Source organism: Carya illinoinensis, chromosome 1 (genome assembly GCF_018687715.1).
Source record: "Carya illinoinensis cultivar Pawnee chromosome 1, C.illinoinensisPawnee_v1, whole genome shotgun sequence".
NCBI lineage: Eukaryota > Viridiplantae > Streptophyta > Magnoliopsida > Fagales > Juglandaceae > Carya > Carya illinoinensis.
In genome coordinates this window covers 55,039,232-55,054,663 of record NC_056752.1, presented here as the reverse complement: position 1 = coordinate 55,054,663, position 15,432 = coordinate 55,039,232, and the positions used below count along the sequence as shown (strand labels likewise).

Genomic DNA, 15,432 nt, shown 5'->3' with positions numbered 1-15,432 from the left:
ATTCAAAGCTTGTACTCTTTAGTCTTCACCTATAGCTCTGGCATTTTCATTCTGCACAACTTTTCCTCTAAAACGGATAGATGTTGCGATTTACACAACATTGACCGCAGCAAGTGCGGTTTAGATAGTAAATTAAAAATGACGTACATTTAAATGAAATTTAAAAGTCGAATAAAATATTATTAAAATATTATTTTTTAAGATTTAAAAAATTAAATTATTTATTATATTTTATATAAAAATTTAAAAAAATTATAATAAAAGAGCACAGTATAGTACGGTTTGTAATAATAGGAGTAGATGAATGCTATGTATCTTTTTTATAAGTAATGAAAGTAATCTATAGTTGGAAGGAAAAAAAAAAAAAAAAAAGAGCACAGTATTACTGACATGGAAATGTTTTAAGAGGACGTAAAATCTGCAGAAATTAATGAATGTGTACGAATTTCGGTCAACTGGTTTCAACGAGCGCATGAGTCGGGAGGCTTCTGTCAATAAACGAAAGATCGCTTAAAAACTAGCACAGGTCCAAAGCGTTGGTGGTCCAAACTCCTGTAGCATTTTCGTAAGGTTTCATGATTATTATCAGGTGTCGAGTTTGAGGATAGTAATTTTCTTAGGTCATTGTCCAATTGTGTTATTGGAACCAGATACAACTCAAAGCTGCCATATCCAATGTGCGCAGGCCCTACAAAGTTGCCATTGGCATTCACAACACATTTTGGTGGCGTAGTAAGTCTCCACTTTTTAAGACAAATACAGCATATACAGCAGATAAAACTATAAAGAAAGTGATTTTATTCTGCATATTCACGTATGTCAAATCATTTGGGTGTTATCGATCACGTTAGGAGGGCAATTGGCAACATGTATTTTGCTTTGGCCAACTCACACCATGAGGGGGTCCAGCTCACACCACTAGCACCCCTTCCTGAATAAATATTCTAATTCGGAGCAGACCAGACCTCTCTGCGCATTAAAAGCCCCCAAGAATCCCACACTCACTGTTCTGATCTCGGTCAAAACTGCAGTTTCTATGAAAACCAACGGCTTCTGATACATAGATTTTTTTTTTCTTTTTTTCCCAGTAGTAACCAAAAGTGGCCCTGTTGGTATACAGCTGGCCACGTTAGAAACCCAGATAAAAGAGAAGATGTTTGGGTTGGGTTGAGAGAGAGAGAGAGATTCAGTACAATCTGGCAAGTGCTCGCGTGGGGTTATCCATATGTTCGTTGAACCCGAAATGGAAGTGCATTGCGATGAGAGAGAGAGAGAGAGAGAGAGAGAGAGGCATCAGGCTTGTCGGGCTCTATGCTCTTTTTATTCTTATTACTTCTAAAGGGACCCCAACTCACGCTATCCCTTCCCTTTTGACTCTGCCAACACGCGCTTACTATAAAATCGTTGTCAAAATGGATATTAGAAACGTAATTACTTATCTAACATTTTCACATGGTCCGTCTGGAGACTCGATTCTCGGTGGTTTTTAAAAGTCTCCAGTTGATCAACTTACAAAACTGGCTTATAAAAAAGATGTCCTTCGTGATATTTTAACATTCCTACATTTACAGTCTCCCCTTGCCTGCAGTTCTAGTCTTTAGTAATTATCATGCCCAATTGTTTCCAACCGTACGTCTTACATGTGATTGCAGTTCTAGTTTTCGCACTGACATAAAGGGATCGTGATAAATCCCAACCTAATTCTCACTTTTCGGCCACGGAAAAAAGAAACTTTTGGCTGGAATTGTCTGTTTGCGGGATTAAATGTGTAGGTATTTTTATCTTCTTTCTTGTTGTTTAAAAAGAATTCAAGAATCGGATCACCTACAGTTCTTGGACAGAGCTTTCTGGATCAACTATCCCAATGACTTTGGGTTGCTTAAGTATGTAACCAGTCTTTTTAGCGCAATACATTTGAATAAAAATTGAATATATGAGAAGACCAAAAACATTGATCTTGAAAAATCTGTAAAAGTTTCTAAAAAGTTTTGTCCGATCTCCTTGACCTGCGCCTAAATTTGTATATGAAAATTGAAACCACCCAATAATCACGTAACCGTGGGAGAAAAGGGTGGGCAGTGAGTGAACAAAGACACTGCCCACCTATAATAATATTCTTCTATATAGAATGACGTGCGTCCAATGATGCCGAATAGATTCTCCACCTAAGTCAATTGTCTTTCACTGTACTTCCATCGTAATCTTCACTCAAAACTCACTTTTGGTCACCATAGGATTAAAAATAAAATAAAACTCATCTGTATGATATGTGGAAAATCTTTGTAACGGTGTAGAAATTACTAAAAAATTAATATTTAAGGAAATTAGAAGTTAGAACGTACTGAATTGCGTTGAAAGTACTGGGCCAGAGTAGAGTCCCTGAGCGGGTCCAGATGATCGAGTAGAGAGGTCGGTGGCACGTCAGACGTTTCTGACTTTGACCGTTTCGCTGCAGAACATGGAAAGTAACTGCACAAACTCGCCGACGGTTTGCATTTTGCTAATCATCGTTCCCACTCCATATCAGGACTCCACTTTTGTGTCCCTAAATAAATTTGTTTTTTTAATGGAGATTTGTTCCAAATTATATTGACTAATATTACTCTTTAAGAAATGCTTTAGCCAAAAATATAGAATGAGGCAGCAAAACGTTCAGTAGAATGTTTGGGTGTTGAAGTATCTTTAACACTTTTCAACTCTTCTCACTACTATTCATTACTTTATTATTACTTTTTATCTATTTTTTATTACTATTCACAACTCTCCTCAACACTTCTCAACACCCAAACTCATAATTAAGGATCAATCTCCTATATTTTACATGTTATATCTTATATAAAATGAAATTTTAATTATTTATCTATCAAGTGCATGACCATATGTGTTTATAAGCATTGAATTTATAAAAAATAAATGAAAATATAGTTCATAAATTAACGTGACTAAATATAAACATGTTTGGTTTATTTTATAATAAAATTAATTTTATAATATGATATATTATAACAAATTATTTCAATTTTTGAACTTTTATATTTATAAAATTTTCTTTGGAATGAAAGTAGCAAATATAAACAATATACGGTAATTTGCTTTAAAATTTAGTATTATTCTATTTCAAAGCTTCTAAAAATCTTAGAGCATGGGTAGTAGGATCAACAAAATTAAAATTTAGTTAAAATTTAACTAGATTCCATAAAAAGATATTATTGTGTACTTAACAAAATTATAGTATTTTTAACTTTCGTTAATTTTACTAGTCAAATCTATTGATCCTCAACTATTGCCAAAATATTATTTTGACATGTATAAAAAGCTCATCTCTTGCATTCTATTCTTTTCTTGCTTTCATCTTCTTCTTTACTCTTGGACGATGCGAGTTGCCTGCATCCGTTCGTTTTCTGCATAGTTTTTAGCTCCTATTTTATTCATTAAATTCATGTCAAGCCAAAAACTTGTACAAAACAAATAAGAAATTTAAATGAGAAATGATAAGAAGAAATAGATGAGAGAAAAGTGGCCCGAGACATGGACTTAATAGTAAACAAACATTTAACTATTAATGTGTAGTCAAGGCCTCCTGGCTCCTTGAGATTATGCCAACAGCGTGACCAAGAAGAAAAGATCGAATTGAAAAAATAAAATACTCGAAAAGTAATAGCTTGCTCGATTGATCGGCATATGAATGGACCACGAAAGGATGCAATTAAGGCCTGGTCTCTTAGATGCGTTATATTTTCGGATAGCTGGGAACGTTACATTTTGAATTAACCAATGTTTAAACGGTTTTCAGTCCTTCTTCTTCTTCTTCATATGATCAGCATCAAAAGGACGGACGTTCTATGTTAACTTGTAAATATAATTTTACAATTTGAATATCCATCGGCTGCATCTCACCATGCCCAAGGACGATGACCTTTAAAACTGTCCAACTGAACAGAATTAAACACAATGATTTTCTCCAAGAAAAATACAAGTTCACAGAAAATCTGTGACCGAATAAAATCTCGTTTTCCACCTAGCTATTATATATGTAAAGGAGGGAAAAGTACCAGTATATAGTTGATCCAGAGAACATGGCAACAAAAGATAAGGTCATTTTCATGAAACTGACTAAAAAATAGGTTCGTCTCATACTGCCGATCGAAGGCATAGCCTGTTTTAAATTAATGGAAGCGCGTGGAATAGTTCAACTTCAGATCGAGTACTGAGACAAAACGCTGAAACAGAGGAGACGAGAGGGTGTGCGTGTGCGTGTGCGTGTGCGTGTGCGTGAGTGTGATATCCCATTGGCGATACTCATGTCCTTGAGCCATGTCCATCTGTCTGCCCCTCTGTCCCTATGTTTTCTCTCATTTTCATTTATTTATTTATTTAATTTTATTAACGCCATACACCCTGTGTTATGGTGTTACCTGTCCTCCCCTTCCCCTTATATGCCATCCCTCTTCTCTTCTCACAATCCCCCTCGCCTCTCTCTCTCTCTCTCTCTCTCTCTCTCTCTCTCTCACACACACACACACACCCCCCCGGATATTTAGACCCAACACTGCCGGATATTATAGATTATACCCATATTCGAGTACTGTTCAGAGGGAACTAAGTCTTGAAGATGACCATGAGCAACAATAATATGGGGCTGTTTGGGGACACGACACTAACCAAGGTGTTTGTCGGAGGGCTGGCATGGGAGACGCCGAAGGAGGCTATGAGAGAGCACTTTGAGAAGTACGGTGAGATATTGGAGGCCGTGATCATCTCTGATAAGGTCACTGGCAGATCCAAGGGCTACGGATTCGTAAGTGTTGGAACTTGGAAATTAACCATTCATCCTCCTATACGGTGGATCTTGTTAATTTTTAGAATAGTTCTTCTAATCAGCCAATATTTATAATCCACACCTATATCCTATGAAAAACATCTATACACTCTATGAAAAACACTCCCACATCTTATGAAAACGTATAAGTTTGGGATATGTGATGTGAATAGTGGTTGATTTGTAGCAAAACTCTATCTGTAGCTAAAATGTGAGTGTTGCGGTGGTTTGTAGGTGACGTTCAAGGAGGCTGAAGCAGCTAAGAAGGCTTGCGAGGATGCTACGCCCATCATCAACGGACGCCGAGCCAACTGCAACCTGGCTTCGCTCGGAGCTCGGCGCCCAAGGTCGGCTTCCACCACCCCTCCTCAACAAGGTATCTGTGCGTTGTATCAAGTACAAGAGTAGAAATTGATGGTCCCAAAAAAAAAAAAAAATCGATTTTCGGTAATTTTATAAATGCATGGGGGGTATTAACGTTGTGTGATGTACATAATGAAGGATCCAACGGTGGAGCAAGGCCTGCGACAGGTGCACCTGCAAATCAAGTGCAATGGTACTATCCGGCGGGGACACCTCCATCGCCCTTTCATCACCAGCCCCTTCCTTTCTATGGGTACGTAAATCTGCATGCACATTTTAGGAATATATATAGACCGGCTCTTATATTATATATATGCTGTACATAACTAATTTTGCCGAGTTAATTATCTTATTTTGATCAGGTACTCTCCCACCTACATTGCTACAGATCATATCAGTTACAATCATGTAAGTGGATCTCATCATTTATATGACTTAATTAGTTGTTAAATCACTATATATATATATATATATATATCTCTGTGTGTGTGTTTTAATGATCTCACATTAACGAACGTGAGAACCACCAGCAAGTTCCTCTATGCATGCATGATAAAGTGATCTGAATCCTTAGCAAACTGATTTTTGGGTTAGTTTTTATAAGCAAGAAATTAGTTCAAGATCTGGTGTTCGGGGATTGATTCATAGAGGAGATCTACACAAATGTTTTAGTCGTTGGTTTTGGCATATACCACATGCTTTTAACTTGATCTCTCCTATCTTAGAAGACATGAACGGATAATAAACTTAATTAAATATTAAAGTTTGCAGGGGTCGTTTTTTGTTTATATGTATTTACGTGCTTAATGCAGAAACTAAGCTACACCGGCGGGGCGTACATGAATGGGCATTACTCCCAAGTGTATCCGGCGGGGCAGGCTATTGTGGGTGGAAACACGTTGATGCCAATGTACCCATATTACCATAATTACCACCAATCACAAACAATGGGACTTCCAGCTCATATCTTCTCGCCTTCAGCAGCGAGACCCATGAACGCAGTCCCGGCAATCATGTCAAAACCACCACCAATTGCTCCCAACACAGGTAGACACACTCATTTTATATATATGTTGTATTTGCCTCACATGGTAACATGTTCCCCCACCCCCCCCAAAGATAGTCAAATGTCTTTGGAGAAGAACAGATGTATCATAGTGTCACGTGAATCTGTGATTGAGTTTAGCGACTGCCAACTGGCCCTTCATCAACCCACGTGGCCTAAAGGACCAAACTGCCCTTCCTTGATTAATATATGTTTTGTCTTTCTTTCTTATTTGTTTATTCTTACTGGAAGATCAATGTAAACTGATATTACAAAGATAGTTTGCTTGGCTGTGGAATAGGTACAGTTGGCGCAGGTGAGAGCTTTAAAAAGGTTGGCACTTAGATGGGAATAACAAAGGAGGAGGAGGTGGTGGCTGCTCAGAACAAAATTATTATCTGATCTGTTGTGGCTCTTCTTTCTTTCCAATTTTAGGCCTTTTTTTTTTTCTTAATTTAATTCTTAGGTGCTTGATAAGATTCTTTCATTTCTCATTCTCTATCTAACATCTCATCTTGAGCTGTAAACCACTAAACAAATGCAACTGAAGTCCATGCGTATATGTAATCACCCCATATAATGTCTTGTGGGTTGCTTTTCAGAGCTTCAGTTTACTTTGCTACATAAAAAGCCTGCATTTCAAATATTTATAGATTGCTGTCTCAGTCTCTGTCTCTCTGTCTCGACTGTCTGCTTTGGCACAATCCGGCAGTTATCATACTTCAGCTTTTCCTATTGCCAATAGGAGAGGAAGTATATATGTATGACATTTGTTTGGTGGGCATTAGCAATGCCATGCGTCAAGGCTGAATCGCTGTGGTGAGCCATCGATATATCCTTTGTCGTCGTCATAACTGAAAGATTTTATAACAATAATATCATGTGCAAGCTTATCTCTCCCTCTTCCTTCTACAGCCACAGATAATTCAGTTAGGAACTGTCGGTGATTTAGTTAGGATGATAAAATATTGCATTGATTTAGGAATAAGAATACAGCTAGCTAGCCAGTCTTTTTCCCTGACGGACACCTATTATTTCAGAGGGTACGGCAAAATGTCGCTATGGTTCACTATTTATTATAGGGCAGTGTTAGGTTACTACCCATCTACTACTTTTAGGGTTATTATCCATCTACTATTTATGTGTATTTCAAATTTTATTTATTTATTTATTTTCTTTTAAGGATTTTTTTAACATCTTTAATCATTAAAAAAAAGTTAAAAAAATATATAATTTTACTATTATCCACTTTCTTAATCATTAAGTAAAATAAAAAACTATAAAAAAAATCAAATAAAAAAAGAATAGTGAATAAGTAGTAATAGAATAGTAAATTACTATTAGTAATGCTATCATTTTTCTTTATTAGTTTATTATATCATTACGAGTCTAGCCGTCGTGATTATTTCTATTTTTAACTATCACAACAACCAGCCACCACTTTCATTTATTTTGCATACAAAAAATTTATCTGTATTTATTTTTATATAATTTTTTTACATTTTATTAATGGATTAATTATGTATTAAAAAAATTAATATAATCAATCACATTAGTAGAATGCGCATATAATACATAAAAATGACTGTACGTAACATTATTTTTTTACACAAATGTGTGTTACACCTGCTGTACAACTTTACCTTCCTACACCTCCATCTTTAAGAAGTATAAAAAAAGGGATTATTAAAAAATAAAATTGATCTTTTTTAAAAAATAATTAGATTATCTATAACGTGTTGTTCATAGATATTATTAATAACTAAAGAGTAATACTATATACAGTCGTACAGTATATAAGTACCTTGATTTTAAAAAATGATAAAATTTACTATTAAAAAAATGATTATACAGTCCTACACACACTCACAATTATAACTATTATTTTTCGTAATTAAAAGTATGTCCTAAATAGTCCCCAAGCCTATTGAAAAAAAAAAAAAACCATCGGCTTGGATTGCAATAGGATTTCTAAGCTTTGACAAGTGGGTTGGGGATGTTACTTGTTAGGCCCAATATCTGGTCACTGGACCATTGATCGTTTGCCAGTATAAATTAAAACATTACTGATAGCCCATATACGTCCAACAATTTAGGAATACGCTTTTTGGGGGGTTGTAATTTGAAAGATTTCATAATTTAAGGCGCCTTTTCTTTTCCTATTCAGCACTCAACGATGAGATTTTGTTTCTTTATTCGGATTAAAATCATAAAATAATGATTGAGAATTGAAAACCCAATTATTCGAGTTTGAATATTAGTCAGAACAAGAATTAAAAGCTCCAAATAACATCAGCTCCCGCGCCAGACGTTACATTTACGTAGGAACAATTTCTTCACCCGCGGTGGACCCTTCGAATTGCTCACCCTGAACTTATCTGATTAATCGCACATTCGCACGGTTTCGCAAGCGTGTGAAACGAATCGTTTCACCCCATTCTCAACGTTCATTCTCTCTTTTAATTTGCCCGTGTCCCACAAATCTTCCCACAGCGGTGACGAAATCACTTCCGATTTTCCGCTCTCTCAGAGAGGACAAATGGTCGTTTTCATATCTCTACCCTATTCACTCTTTAAATCAAAGTTTATGACCAAATATTTTTACAATTCCGCTTTTTCTTGAAATTTCAAAATTTTCCCTCCCAATCTAAGACCATTTCCTTCTATCTCACTATCTCAATCACGAATAGAAGAATCTCGAAGTGCAAGAAGAGCTCCAGTCATTTGCTATGGCGTCTGAAAACTATTTTCAAGAACTTCAATTCTCAGGTCTTACTCTTTCTTTAAAGAACGTGGTACTTCCTGCACCAATTAATTTGATGAATGTGTCATCTATTGGGTCCGATCAATGAAGGGAACTGCCGTGTGTATAGTTCTTTTTCTTCTATTTTTGTTTTCTTTCCCTACGTCTTTCTCAGCAGACAGCAACCGATCATTAGTTAGAATTGTGGTCGCTTTTTAGAAAAATCATGGTTCATATGCGGCCTATTCAATGATTTTAAGGATAATCATGTGGTTTAAACATTTATCTGATCATCTTTCGACTTTCGAATGAAGATCACCAAGATTCGCAGAAGCAAATCCGTTAAAAACTACGGTTCAGTAGCTAATTATATATGTTATCAGCATCTTTCTTTGTTTCCGTTAGTTGTTTTAACCTTATAGCTAATTCAATTTACTCAGTAGGAGGGAAAATCAATTTATATTGATAATCTGCAGTTTCTTCCTTTATATATTTATCTCGTTCTTTCTGAATTCTGAGTATCGCGGATCATTGTGATTGGTTTGCTGGATGGAAAAATAGTTGTCAATTTGACCGCGATTGTTGTATGTACCCTCTTTCCATGACCCCTGTTTCTTTATTGCTAATGGTCCTTTAACTCAAAACTGGCTGCAGTTCCGGATGCTAGACAGAAGGTTGATGGCTTTTCTGTGTTTGAGGCCGGGAGTCCTCAAACTATCGACAACTGGGCAAACTTAGGTGGGAAAATGGACAGTGAATGTTTACAAACAAAGCCAAAGTATAATATACGCAAGAGTTTGGCTTGGGATAGTGCCTTTTTCACAAGTCCAGGTATGCTTATTATTATGGGGGAAAAAAAAAAGCGAATTTTATTTCATAATTATGAGAATTTCCCAGTACATTGATTCTGGGCAAATCAGTAGTTTTGAAGTTGGTTCTGTACATTTCTCAGGAGTTCTGGACCCGGAAGAGTTGTTCCAGACACTTAAATTCGGGAATACAGGAAATTCACTTGACTTACTTGGGAACGAGGAACAGAAGGTTGTGCCGTTTGAGTCGCTGGAAGCAGAAAGGACAGATGGAATTTGCAAATCCAATCTTCGCAAAAGTTTAGCTTGGGATAGTGCCTTTTTCACTAGTGCAGGTAGATTTTGTGGCCAAGAAACCATTGTATGATTGTCTTCTTGCGTTTGTATGTATCTGGTTTATTACCTATCTATGCTCAATAATCTTATTTCTACATTCTCAGGAGTTCTGGAGCCTGAGGAATTGTCTATAATAAATGAAGGATTCAGGAATTTCGAATCACATCCACTTCCTGGGATTGAAGAAGAGCTATGGAGGTCTGCTGAATCAAACTCTACCGTAGACAGCGATGGCTCCCCTTTAGCAAGCCTTGAGATGGATCTGTTTGAAGACATAAGAGCATCTGCACATAAATTAACTCAAGCATCCAATGCAACACCTCCTAGTTCCAATTTTCATAGAGGAAGACACATGAAAAATGTCCACTGTAAGTAAACCGCCGTTTTAGAAATGTTTTCATCGAGTGTCTCAAAAGAAGCAATGCTGCCCGCCCACCTGTCCTTGAACTGCAGCATGTGTGCATTAAATATTCACTCCTCTTTCTGTATCTGTACCTCATGTGAGAGATACATGCTGTCACTGGTGCTCTGTTTAGAAGATATTTTGTTTTTGTTTTTTTTTTCAAATTTTATCCATTTGATAATGGTAAACATTTGCTTGTACTACTGAATCACTGATTCTTCACAGCGTCAAAGAAAGATGATCATTCCTCTCAAGTTCGGGTAATTTCTTGCATGATTTTGATGTTGTACCATTATTCTTTCGATGATGGTAAACACTGTTTTTAATGGAGTTATTGTATTTGGTATTTCAGATGAAACACACGCCGACTTCCAGATGGAATAGTTTCGCCAGACGTGGCTTAGGGAGGGTCGCATATGAGTCCTCTGTTTCAGCTCAATCTCAGGCATGTATTAATTAAGTAGATTGAATTGGCTATTTATTTTCATGCCGTTGCATATATTACTTGCCTCATTGCGGAAGCTGCTTTAATTGAAGTTGGCATAACCCAAGTTAATGGTAAGTTTTAGCTGCAGCCACTCATTGAAGGGCCGTTCTGCAGGCGACAATCCATTACCTTGGGGGATGCCTAGGTGAACACAGCTGGTATAAATGAGCGTGATTTTTTCAAAAATACGATCCAGCTAACTTTAGTTTTGATTGAAGGAGATCATGTCTGTGATCCAACTGACTATTTTATTAATTAAAGCATGGTGCTGGCACTGGAGTACACAATCCAAAATGTGCCGCTGAAATTGGAGAATTCAATCCAAATCAGGCAGCGAAAAATGGAGAGCCGCATCTTTCATCATCCCTCAAGCCCCCAAAGATATCAGGTCGGACTGGGCAAACTTTGAAAGCTCTTCCCAAAAGAGCTTCTTTGGGTCCAAACCATGTCAACTTGGAAACTCCAACTCTGAAAGCCACATCTGGTATGAATTGACAGTCGTATCAGATTGATTGCTCAAAACAGGAATGCCTCTTCGTTTAGTTTTGATCTGGAATTTGATGCGTTCATATATACTTGTTACAGGGGCCTGTTTGACTGTTTCAAAGAAACCTTATCTGGGGGTCTCATCAAGTGGGATCCGTAGTTCTCTTCAGTCATCTTTGTTGAGTTCTCCCACTGCCACAACTGAATTCGCAGTTTCTAGTTCCCCACACGGCAGGTTCTATTGCTCTGCAACTGATATCAAATCTCCTTTAAGCTATTTGAGAGGAGCTGGTACTGAGCGTACCAATTTTGTTTCCACCAACTGTACGTCACCTGTTAGCTCCATTGATGGATGCTCGTTGGAATCATCGTCAACTTCCACGAACCAGGGATCAAATAAGTCTACAGCACAGTCTGATACTACAATGGAGACCCATCAGCATGATGAATACCACGTTGGTTTTGAATGCCGGGAGCAAAGTTCTCCGTTTCAAGTTTCCAAGAAAATTCTAGCAGAAAGTAGTGCTGGTCCTTCAGATGTTTTAAGAAATAGCAAACCTTCATGTCTTAAAAGGCCATCCCCAAAGATTGGATTTTTTGACGCGGTTAGTGTTTATTCTTGTCCTGGTTATAGTTGTTATCTATCATCAACTTGCTGCGTTTCTTAAACGGTGTTTCTTGTTTTTTTGTTTTTGTTTTTGTTATTAATTTCCAGGAAAATTCAACAACCCTGATATTACATCGAGGTCCACAGTTTCATTCGGGTGTACCAAGTACTTCATCTAAAAGTGGAACCGGTAACAACCCTGATGGAGCTGGCAACCGAGCAGAATATGGCAAGCTTCAGCCTACAAGAAAATTAAAAGGGGCTAGGGATACGAAGACCGGTTCTCAGAAAATAAGGGCGCACAAAGTATTCAACAGGCCTTCACATCCTCTGCAGTTCGGGGAAGCAAAAAAAGTTTTACCGCAAGCATCTATCTCCATGAAAGATAGTTTTGCCACAACTTCCAGAGCTTTGAATAATTTACCCAGCAGAATGGGCAGCAAACATTGCTTGAAAGCTAAGAGTTTGAGCAAAATGGGAGCAGAGTGTGAGGATCAAGGCTTTCTAAAGGCCAAGCCGCGATCTACAAGAAAGCGTGAGGATTCCAGCGTACGATCTCCTGAAATAAAGTTGCATGCAGTTGTTGAAGACGAGAAGGAAAATTTTTATGGTGTCAAAAAACAAGTCGATAGTTTAGGTAGACGAATTGGAGCCTTCGATCTCAACAGTGAGATGGTGATAGAGCTATGAGAGAAGACGGGATCCTCACTTACTGCTCATCTTCAGTAATTCTCAAAGCCATGCATCGGTAATTCTATTTTATCCAGGGCGGGGACCGTCTTTATTGATAACAATAATACAACGCTGTTCTGATGATCATGTTTAAGCTGAGCCGATTGTGCACGGTCCAAGTCCTCCTTGGCCGTCTAAGATTGCATTCACGATATAAGGGGATTATTTGAGTAGCCAATAGAATAAACGTGTGAAAGAAAGTAGAGAAGGCAGAAGAAGAAAAGAGTGAAGACGAGGGAGGCATAAATTTTGTCCTTGCAGGAGTAGACGGAAATGTGGCAGAGAAGGCAGAAGCTGGACAGAGTGCGTTTAGATGATGGATGCGAGACCGTAAGGGCTGTACAGATAAACAGTTTGCCAACCCGACCCCATTTTCTGAATCGAGCCGAACCGAAAATAACTGACCCGTTTTAATAATTTTCGGTTTTGAAATTTTCACTTGATTTCCGATTTTAATCGGTTGTAATCGGGTAATTATCTGTTAACCGAAATTTAATTTTACCCACATCTAAATCCACTAGTCTCTCTCTCTCTCTATTCTAGTTTTTCATGCACACCGATACCCAAACATCACACAAAGGAAGAGAGCCCTCAATTTCTCAAGAAATCCTTAAAACCTTCTCTAATTTTCAACTCCAATCTCGCATTAAAATACTTTGTTATGAGTGGAGACAATAATTAGTGGGTTAGTGGGTTATGCATTGCATATATTTAATGCATCAAAGGGCACTCACCTACCATTTGTTTTCTTAGTTTATTAGGCACACATTCAACCCACTCTCCGTAATTGATGCACCGAAAGTAGGTTGCTCTCTTATAAATATGAGAGCTTAATTGTGTAGAGGAGAGCGTGTGGAAGAAAGAAGAGAGAAAGAAAGTGGGTGAGTAGAGAGAGTTTACAGAGAGAATTTTTGTAAAAATTATTTCATAATAAAGTTACAGTAGCTGTGGACATAGGCAATTGCTGAACCACGTTAAATTTCGTCTCTCTTTTTATTTAGAATCATCTCTATCTCTGACCAGTCTCCAACAACTGGTATCAAAGCTCTGGTTTGAGCTGTCTGAAAATTCAAGTTGGTCAAAATCAATTTTTGACAACTCCAGGGTGTTCCTTGCATCGAGACGAACCCGTTGCAGCAAATGGAATCAGAAACGGAGGTCGGAAGAGCCCACACGCGTCTCGAGAAGATCAGCGCGTGCATCTACTGCAATTTATGCGCCCCCACGCACACCTGAGGTTGAAGACGACTGACCTTCACGCACCCACACGCCCCTAGAGGAGGAAGACGCGTGAAAGCCACTCTCCCACATGCCACCACGTGCCCTAGGGGTGTTCCGCGTGTTTCTTTCACGCGCCTGAGCCGAGCAGTGTTCCTGAGCCGAGCTGACGTCATCCTGCCACTTATAGCACTCTGGTTGGCCGAAACTGTTTTGGCCTATTTAAACTCAATTTTGATCCAATTTTGACGATTCCGGACTCGTTTCCAACTAATTCGAGTATTTCGGACACAATGGTGATCTTTGTTTGTTCAAATTTGAACTCATTTGTAAAGGTATGGCTAGAGAAGAAGCTAAAGGTACTGGTATCGAGAAATTTGACTGTACATACTTTGCCTACTGGAGAATGCAGATAAAGGATCATCTCTATGGGAAGAAACTACATCTTTCACTCCTACGAATAAAGCCAGATGACATGAGCAATGAAGAACACAATGTTAGAAAGCGCTACAAAGCCAAAATGGTCGTGAAGGGGTTTCAACAAAAGGAAGGTATCGACTACACAGACATTTTCTCCCCAGTTGTAAAATTGACCACAATCAGGCTAGTGTTGGCAATTGTGGTTGTAGAGAATCTACATCTTGAGCAGTTAGATGTGAAGACTGCATTCCTTCATGGTGATTTGGAGGAAGACATCTATATGCACCAGCCACAAAGATTCTCAGTGAAGGGAAAAGAGAATCTAGTTTGCAAACTGAATAAAAGCTTGTATGGTCTAAAACAAGGTTCACGACAATGGTACCGAAAGTTTGACAACTTCATGTGCAGTAATGGATTTACAAGGCTACATGCTGACCATTGTTGCTATATGAAGAACTTTGACAACTCTTATATTATCCCACTATTGTATGTGGATGATATGCTCGTTGCAGGGTCAAGTATCGAGGAGATCAATAAACTGAAGAAGCAGTTGTCAAAGCGGTTTGAGATGAAAGATTTGGATGCTGCAAAACAAATCATTGGTATGAGAAGTACTAGAGACATGACTAATGATACTCTTAAGCTCTCGCAGGAGGAGTATGTAAGGAAGATGCTCAGAAGGTTTAACATGAATAAGGCGAAACCAGTGAGCACACCCTTAGCTAGTCATTTTCGACTAACTAAGGATCAGTCACCAAAGACGGAGGAAGAGCAAGAATGCATGAAAGGAATACCCTATGCATCTGCTATTGGTAGTCTTATGTACGCCATGGTCTGTACAAGGCCAGATATTGCACAAGCAGTGAGAGCTGTGAGCAGGTACATGAATAATCCAGGAACGCAACATTGGAAAGCAGTAAAGTGGATTTTAAGATATCTACAAGGCTCTTCAGATACATCACTA

The 15,432-nt window shown here is 38.1% G+C and overlaps 2 protein-coding genes across 5 annotated transcripts; both read left to right on the top strand.

Moving 5' to 3' along the window:
* Positions 1-4,450: 4,450 nt before the first annotated feature.
* LOC122289723 (probable RNA-binding protein ARP1) lies at positions 4,451-6,873 on the top strand. Of its 2 annotated transcripts, none has more exons than XM_043096947.1 (6): positions 4,451-4,798; positions 5,054-5,195; positions 5,321-5,435; positions 5,545-5,590; positions 5,995-6,229; positions 6,529-6,873. In XM_043096947.1, exons 1-6 carry the CDS (start codon positions 4,613-4,615, stop codon positions 6,570-6,572), a joined length of 768 nt encoding a protein of 255 aa, XP_042952881.1. In that variant the 5' UTR covers positions 4,451-4,612; the 3' UTR covers positions 6,573-6,873. The 2 variants fall into 2 exon arrangements, with proteins under 2 accessions (XP_042952881.1, XP_042952890.1); XM_043096956.1 differs by having other exon boundaries at positions 4,453-4,798; positions 6,509-6,873.
* A 1,931-nt stretch (positions 6,874-8,804) lies between these two features.
* Positions 8,805-13,343, top strand: LOC122289701. 3 transcript variants are annotated; one of them, XM_043096926.1, is made up of 9 exons: positions 8,805-8,996; positions 9,625-9,801; positions 9,923-10,114; positions 10,220-10,483; positions 10,744-10,778; positions 10,871-10,963; positions 11,267-11,489; positions 11,591-12,096; positions 12,207-13,343. In XM_043096926.1, the coding sequence occupies exons 1-9, from the start codon at positions 8,957-8,959 to the stop codon at positions 12,786-12,788; spliced, it is 2,112 nt and encodes a 703-aa protein (XP_042952860.1). In that variant the 5' UTR covers positions 8,805-8,956; the 3' UTR covers positions 12,789-13,343. The 3 variants fall into 3 exon arrangements, with proteins under 3 accessions (XP_042952860.1, XP_042952868.1, XP_042952852.1); XM_043096934.1 differs by lacking the exon at positions 8,805-8,996 and adding an exon at positions 9,061-9,094; XM_043096918.1 differs by lacking the exon at positions 8,805-8,996 and adding an exon at positions 9,191-9,324.
* Positions 13,344-15,432: the final 2,089 nt, after the last annotated feature.

Coding starts and splice junctions, on each gene's coding strand:
- LOC122289723 (XM_043096947.1), top strand. CDS start 4,613: ATGACCATGAGCAACAATAATATGGGGCTGTTTGGGGACACGACACTA. Junction 5,196..5,320: donor CACCACCCCTCCTCAACAAG/GTATCTGTGCGT, acceptor TACATAATGAAG/GATCCAACGGTGGAGCAAGG. Junction 6,230..6,528: donor ACCAATTGCTCCCAACACAG/GTAGACACACTC, acceptor GCTGTGGAATAG/GTACAGTTGGCGCAGGTGAG.
- LOC122289701 (XM_043096918.1), top strand. CDS start 9,279: ATGAAGATCACCAAGATTCGCAGAAGCAAATCCGTTAAAAACTACG. Junction 10,115..10,219: donor TGCCTTTTTCACTAGTGCAG/GTAGATTTTGTG, acceptor CTACATTCTCAG/GAGTTCTGGAGCCTGAGGAA. Junction 10,964..11,266: donor CTGTTTCAGCTCAATCTCAG/GCATGTATTAAT, acceptor TATTAATTAAAG/CATGGTGCTGGCACTGGAGT.